The sequence below is a fragment of the Crocodylus siamensis genome, chromosome 2 (genome assembly GCF_052110815.1).
Source record: "Crocodylus siamensis isolate JL-2025a chromosome 2, ASM5211081v1, whole genome shotgun sequence".
NCBI classification, from domain to species: Eukaryota; Metazoa; Chordata; order Crocodylia; family Crocodylidae; genus Crocodylus; species Crocodylus siamensis.
This window is the reverse complement of record NC_143396.1, coordinates 121,124,191-121,131,767: the sequence shown is the minus strand read 5'-3', so window position 1 is coordinate 121,131,767 and position 7,577 is coordinate 121,124,191. Positions and strand designations below refer to the sequence as shown.

At 52.7% G+C, this 7,577-nt stretch overlaps 1 protein-coding gene across 1 annotated transcript; it reads right to left on the bottom strand.

The window, feature by feature from the left end:
- Positions 1 to 285: 285 nt before the first annotated feature.
- On the bottom strand, positions 286 to 912 carry NEUROG2 (neurogenin 2). The gene has a single exon (XM_090034740.1). The coding sequence runs from the start codon at positions 910 to 912 to the stop codon at positions 286 to 288; it is 627 nt and encodes a 208-aa protein (XP_089890866.1).
- Between the last annotated feature and the right edge of the window lie 6,665 nt (positions 913 to 7,577).

Here is a 7,577-nt window from a genome sequence, read left to right as displayed (position 1 = left end):
TGCATGTATATGAGGGGTGTGGGGGTGCAGGGGGTGCACACTGTGCAGGGGTGTTTGGGTGTGCATGTGAGGGTGTGCAGGGTGTGGGGGGGTTGTATGGGGTGCGTGTGCGGGGGTGCTGGGGTGTGCAGAAGGGGTGCGTGCGGGTGTGCGTGCTGTGTGGGAGGGTGCAGGGGGTGCTGGGCTGTGCATGAGCGGGGTGTGAGCGGGTGCGCAGGGCGTGTAGGCAGTGGGAGGGCGCAGAGGGGGTGTGGGGGCGCCCGGGGGTGCCTGAGGGGTGCGGGGTCAGGCGCACTCCCGGGCCAGCGCCCGTGGGGGCGCGTAGCGCGCCTGCTCGGGCTGCCAATAGTCCAGGTCCGAGGCGGAGCCGGCCGGGCTGGCGGGTGATAAAGTGCAGCTGTAGGGGGAGGCGGAGGCGGAGGCGGCGGGGCTGGCGGCGCAGGTCCAGGAGGGCGCGGGCGCGGGGCTGGCGGCGGGGCCGTGGCCGTGGCCGTGGCCGGGCGCGGGGAGCAGGGCGCAGCGGTCGGCCAGGCGCAGCGTCTCGCTGAGCGCCCAGATGTAGTTGTGCGCGAAGCGCAGCGTCTCGATCTTGGTGAGCTTGGCGTCCTCGGGGAAGCTGGGCAGCACGTCGCGCAGCGCGTCCAGCGCCGCGTTGAGGTTGTGCATGCGGTTGCGCTCGCGGTTGTTGGCCTTGAGGCGCCGGCTGCGCTTGAGGCGCTGCGCCGTCTCGGCCGCCCGCGCCCCCGGGCCCGGCGCAGCCCCGCGCCGCCGCCGCCGCCGTTGCAGCCGGGCCGGGCAGGGCGCGGGCGGCTCGTCCTCCTCGCCCTCGTCCTCGCCGGCGCTGGGCGACGCGGGCGACGCCAGACTCAGCAGCAGCAGCTCCTCGTCCTCCTTCAGCTCCTGCACCAGCATCCTGCAACGACACGGCCGCAGCCCTCAGCGCCCTGCCGCCCGCCCCGGCCCCAAGCCCTGCCCGCCGCCGCCCGCCAGCCCGCTTACTCGGCTGCTCGCTAGGGCGCCTCCGCGCCGCCCGCTGCGGGGCGCCCGCCCGGCCCCGCTCCCTGCTGTTGCCCGGCTGCCTCGGCCCGACGGCAGCCAACGCCGGGGAGCGGGGGCGTCCTGCTGCCCCGCGGGCCTGTGCGTGTGTCTGCGTGTGTGGGGGTGCGTGTGCGTTGGCACGCGCCCCGGCCCTCCAGTTCAAGCGAAACGGCTTGAGGTTCCGCGGCTGCGTGTCTGGCACACGACCCTCCTTAAAACCCCTTATATACCCCCCAGAAAACAATCAAACCTACCCCCAGGGCCCCCTCGGCTCCCCACCCCCCCCCCTCCTCCCGCAGTTTATTCTTTCTTTTCATTTCATTATCATCACTCATCTCTTTTCTTTGCTCTCCCTCTCTCTTTTCCAAGCCCCCCTGCACCCCTGGCTCGCCTCCCTCCCCTCCCCTCCCCACCCACCTCCTCCCCGGCCTTTCTTCTCTCTGATCCCCACCAAGTGCGGGCGCGGGCCGCCGCCTGATTGGTGCCTCGCGCTCGGCTGGAGCGTGCCGCTAATTTATTAATGAATGGGGGTCGCGAGGCGCAGCTGGCCAATCAGGGAGCCCCGCGAGCCACGCGCGCTGGAGCCTGCTCCCTTTCAGGAGCTCATTAGGCTGGGGGCGGGCGCGGAGGGGGGGCTGGAGTCACCCCCTCCCCTCCTTCTCCGCAGGATCGCACTTTCCTCCCCACCTCTGGCCGAGCTGGAGACTGAGACCATGTCACCGAGGAGCTTATATTTCTTTTTTTCGGTTGAGAGGCTGCTTCTGCAGGCTGTATTTTCTATTTTCTGTGCTTCCTTGAACTAACAGTTAGGGTTGCCAACTTTGACTGAAGCTGTTCCAGAAGGATTTGGGGTTTTTTGGTTTTTTCTTAAACGTCTCCTGGATTGCGTTCAGTAGTTACCAGGAGATCCACGCCGATTCTGGTTGACTCCCTGGGCAATGTGGGAGGGTTAGCGATCCTACTAACAGCTTAGGTGATTCCTTTGTACTCTGGTAGGCAAGGGAAAGGCCACGACCACCAGGGCAGCTTTTCCAGTCGCACCCAGGGATCAGAGCTGACTGGAGCAGGCGCGGGGCACGGGGCAAATCAGCGCATGCGGGGCCCTGTCCCTGCCTTGCATGTGCTGGATGTGAAGAAGCACGAGCACCAGGGGATACTGAGCGGCCAGACACAAAGCCACCACCAGTGGCTCAGAGTCACCATGACCACTCCATCTAGCTCCGCAGGGCCCCCCAAAGCTTGGGGCCCAGGGCGGTCACCCCAATTATCACCCCTCCCCTCCCCAGATGGCCCTGCCAGGGATAACCACTTTTCTGGCACAGGGTAGTACCCGTGGAGGTAAAGTATAGTAAAGTTTGAGTGGGAAGATGTTGGCTTTATGCCCACTGTATGGAAATGGGAGACTCCTCCCTAGCTCGCTCCTGTGGCCACATGGCTGAGGGCAAGCAGAACTTGGGGGCATCCGAACCCCAAGCCTCCAGGCTTGGGCCTGCAGGTACAATGCCTGCCAAAGGATTTGGAAACATCTGAAGCCCCAGGTGGGGTTGAGGATGTTTGCCAGTAGTAGGCCATTTACAGTTCTGGACTGACTCATGGATTTGGAATTGATTTGGCTGATTTGAATTGAAATACAAAAAGTTCTCTTTAAAACAATAAGGCTTGTGTCACTAGAAATGACTGCATAAGCTCCAGTTATAGGGTTTTTATAATAATAATCATCAGCATAGAAAATTAGGGTTGGAAGGGATCTCAGGAGGATATCTAGTCCAATCCCCTGTTCAAAGCAGAACCATGCCCAACTAGATCATTTCAGCCAGGGCTTTGTCCAGCCAGGCCTTAAAAACCTCCAAGGATGGAGACTCCACTGCCTCTCTAGGTAACTTGTTCCAGTGCTTCACCACCCTCCTAGTGATGAAGTTTTTCTTAGTCTCCAACCTAAACTTGCCATGGTGTGAATTGAGACCATTACTCCTTGTTCTGTCACCTGTATGTGCCAGCTTGCTTGTTTCTGTTTACTGTTCTTCTCCTGCCCTGGGAGGTTTCTTACAAAATGAAAAGAAAGTTAGGATTCATGGAGCAATCATAGGAAGTGAAGGTTTGAAGGGACCTCAGGATGTCATCTAGTCCAACACCCAAAGCAGGACCATCCTCAACTAGATCATTCCAGCCAGGGCTTTGTCCAGCCAGGCCTTAAAAGCCTCCAAGGATGGAGATTCCACCTCCTCTCTAAGTAACCCGTTCCAGTGCTTCACCACCCTCCTAGTGAGAGAGTTTTTCCTAATATCCAATCAAAACTTCCCTGGCTGCAACTTGAGACCATTGCTCCTTGTTCTGTTATCTGCCACCACTGAGAACAGTGAGATTTTGTTTTCCCTAATGACATGGCTTGTTACTGGCTGGTTAGCTCAGTCAGTTCAAGTATGGTACGAATAATGCCAAGACTGTGGGTACGGTCCCCAGGGTTTCTCCCTTTAACAATCCTCTCTTGAGCAGGGGGCTGTGCTACGTGACCTCTTGAGGTCCCTTCCAGCCCTACTTTCCTATGATGTATCTGATCCTGTGGAGATCAAGGGCGCCCCTTGGGAAACATGGGGTCAAATGGGTTTAGAGCCTGTCCTCCAAGATGAAGGGGCTAGGGTCAGGAGTCTAGCTGTGTTGGGACTGCAGTGGGGTGTAGCTGGGTGTGCCCCCACTTCAAGGTGTGTCTTAGCTGGGCAGCTTTGTCCCTAGCGCTGGTGTGGAGTAGAGGAGCACCTGCAAGTGTAGAGGGGGCGCAGGTGTCTGGGATGGGTTTGAGCCTGGGTGGCAGCAGAGTGGTGGCACCTGTCCTGGTCTCAAGTTGCAGCAAGGGAAGTTTGGGTTAGATACTAGGAAAAACTTTCTCAGGAGAAGGGTAGTAAAGTACAGGAACAGGCTATCCAGACAGGTGGAATCTTTCAGGTTTTCAAGACCCAGCTGGGATGATCTAGTTGGGGATTGTCCTGCTTTGAGCAGGAGGTTGGACTAGATGACCTCCTGAGGTTCCTTCCAAACCTCATTCCCTGTGATTCTACATAACCCGGGAGCAGGGGGCAGGCGGCTTTTCTTCCATCACTTGCATGTGGGGTGAGAGTCCTGTACCTCCCAAGGCCCAGCCACCAGTTCCTAAGGAGCCGAGTTGCTGCTGGGCTCTGGACCCCTCTGCACCCATCCCCCTCCCCCTTTCTCCCCCACCAGGACCCAGCCGCGTGTGCTTGACATCAGCCTGTTCCTGGAGAGTCTCAGTAAAGGAGCTGTCCAAAGTCCCCCTCAGCTAGGCGAGTCCTCCTTGCTTGCCTCCTTGCAATAGTTTCCCACTGACTTATCTAAACTAATCCCTTCCCCTTTTCTTTTCCTGTGGCTCCGAGGGCATTGGAGTCCTGTCACCAAAAGACACCAGTGAAAGGATGAGTCTGCAAGGGCTGAAAGGGTGGCAGGGGGATTAGAGAGGTGTTAGTTACAGTTCCAGGGGTGTAGCTAGTGATCCTTTGCCAGCAGAGTTTGCAGGAGGAGCTCAAGGATAGATGCAGGATTCTCCTGACCTCTAATCATTAGGACACTCGAGTTATTTTTCAGTGAGATGCACTGATGAGGGTAACCAAGTTAGGAGAAACGTTGAACTTGGAAAACACAAAAGGAAAAAACAAAACAAAACTATTGCCAGAATATCTATCTGACGATCTAAGAAAGGAGGCTATTAAAAAGGGGGTGGGGGAGGGAGGGAAGTCCTTTTAAGAGTCAGTTTTCAAAGGGAGGAGAAAAGTGCAGCTAACATGGCCTGTCTAAGTCAGTGGAGGGCCCATGTGGCGATAAAAGCTTTGCAAGTCTCCAAGGACCTGAACCTCCTGTTATGAAGGGATCTGAACAACTGAAATCTTTCTCAGCAGCCCCCAACACAGAGAGAAAATAATGCATCCATGACAAGGGACTGGCCAGAGTCTTTTTTCAGCTTCTTTACAATGCATGTTTACTGCTCCTTTCTGTTTACTTCTCCCCTCTTGCCCTGGGAGGTGTCTTATAAAATGAAAAGTGAAGTTAGGATTTGCAGAGCAACTTTAGAACAAACATGAGAGAAACAAAGGAAATGCTTGTGGAAATTGCCGTTGACACTTAGAAATCGATGTGGCTTGGTTCAGCTTTCCAAATCTTAGATTAAGAAGAAAGGTGTCTCACCCACATTTATACTATATCTTGTAGCTGAACACTAGCAAGGAGAAATCCGGTATTCATTGAGCAAACACATGGCCAATAACGGGAACAGAACGTAAATTGGAGATGGAGAACCTTTTATTAGCCCGTAATAAGACATTAAAATAAAAATCTCTTTTTTTTTACCAAGTTTCAAAATGCTGGAAATAAAACAAGAGGAGCAACTAGAAACAAGGTTGCCATCTATAAAGGTATCTTTTATACCCAGGTGCACACAGCCCACAGATTGACAGATCACGTGACCCATGTGCGCGTGATTTATCTACTATGTACTTTACGTTGTATTTCCATCAGCAGTTGTAGAAGCATGACAATTTAGAGGAATGAGCGGAAATGTAATTTATGTGATGCATTTCTTTCCTAATTTCTAAAATGCACTGATCGCTTCATCCAGGCATGTATACGCCAGTTCCAAGACAACAATGTAAGGCACTGAACCCGATATATGTTCAAAAGAACTTTAAAAAAGAACCCTTGCCCATCCACCACAAAAAAAACCTCAACCCCCCCACCTCTTCTCCAGACCACCCTCTCAGGCAAAAGCCTGAGTGAATAGAGAGGCCTTGCAACATGCCCTGAAGGTCAACAGACTTGCTCTCTGTCAGACCAACAGGGAAAGCGAATTATGTTAAGGACGTATACCATCAAGTGAAGACCACAGTATACGACAATGTGAAAACCCATTTTCTGAAAATGTTGAAATCATGACTTTAAAAACAAACAAACCCCAAAACCTTTTTTATTAGGACGTGTGAAGAAAACTTCATGATACCTAGATAAAAACTGAAGTAGAGATATCAAAAGTATAAAATAGACTACACAGAAACTCAGTGCTTAATTAAAACCCAGGGAGGGTCTATTCACTTCATATGGAAGATATGCATGTCCAGATCCTGTCTCACTCAGTCCAGAATAAGGATGGTGCCTGGATTTCTTTGTGAGGAATACTTTAAACATATGACTAGTTCAGCTCTTGAGATTCTGGCAACAAAGCCAACTTCAGAGATGAGTGCTAACTCAGCTTTAAAAAAATGGTATTATACTATTAGAATTACTTCTCTCTTTCACATGTGCATACACAGTTCCAGGTGTCAAATAAAGGACCTTTTCGACATTACTTATACACCCTTCCAGAAGATCAGTGAAATAAGTGTAATTTGTTCCTACCAATACTATATTAGGTAGAATGGAAGAAAAGTCTCTGTGAGTTTAGCAAATGATTTTACTGAGCATTTTTAATGAGGTTGATTAGAAATACACAGTGCCTACAGGCTTTCTTAACCTCACAAAAAGAGTAAAAGGAAAAAAAAACTCCCTGCCACAGTCTTTGTTTCCCTTTCTCTACACTTACTGTCTTTAGTGTGGCTTAGATACCACTGCCAGTTGCTTGCCCCATCGTTGGAGATTTTTTTCTTCATTTACCCAGTTTCAATTAATTTGTTCACTGATAGAAGAAAAATGAGAAAATGGATCCTGATAGCAGTCTGGATCATGATTGAGCCACAAGTGCAACCAGAGAGGTGCCTTGCCACCCCCTCAAACCCAACCTATTGCTGACCCTGTTGGCAGTCAGGACCACATACTGAGGATGCTGCTACAGAGAAAGGAAGGAAGGAAGGAAGCTTCCTATCCCAATAACTCCAAAATGAGTGGTTTAGGAAGCAGAAACCAAGGGGTCTGAAGGCTGCTAGCAGGGTCAGTTGAAAGGGGATGGCATTGCCTCCAAGCAGAGTTTGCATTACGGGGCAGCTGGGGGGGGAGGGCTGCGACTCCCCATAAAAGATGAAAGCCCTCCTGTAAGATTTGAAAATCATAACCTGTGGGGGGTTTCCAGTTTTATTAAGGCATCGTGCTGGGCAGCCCAATTTCTGCAGACCCCCACCAAGAGTCAAAATGTAATTGGAGCCCTGCATCCAAGTAGAAGGCGGGGTAAGCTTTGCACCTTGCAGACCAGGGAGAAGCCAGCAAGGTGCCACGGGGAGCTTCAAGAGCCTGTCAAGGGTGCCCCTGAGAGTCTGCCAGGGTGCCACCCTGTGAGTGGCAGGCAAGGTTCTTTGGGTGGATGTGATAGCTTTTATTAGACCAACTGAGGAGTTGGAAAAAAAAGTTCTTTGCAAGCTTTTGGGCACAAGTACCCTTCTTCAGGCATAGGGAGACACTGCAAGTGAGCCTGTCAAGGGTGCCAGACAGTGAGTGAGCCCCCTTAGGGTGATTCCCAAGACAAACCCAGAGCTCCCGCCCGGAGCTCTTTGTGCTAGAAAAAAACCCTGCTCTCATCTTTTCCTGCCGTCAGAAGAGGAGGGAAAAACTAG

What these genes read in the sequence shown, in the direction of transcription:
- NEUROG2 (XM_090034740.1), bottom strand. Translation starts at nt 912, where the DNA reads ATGCTGGTGCAGGAGCTGAAGGAGGACGAGGAGCTGCTGCTGCTGAGT.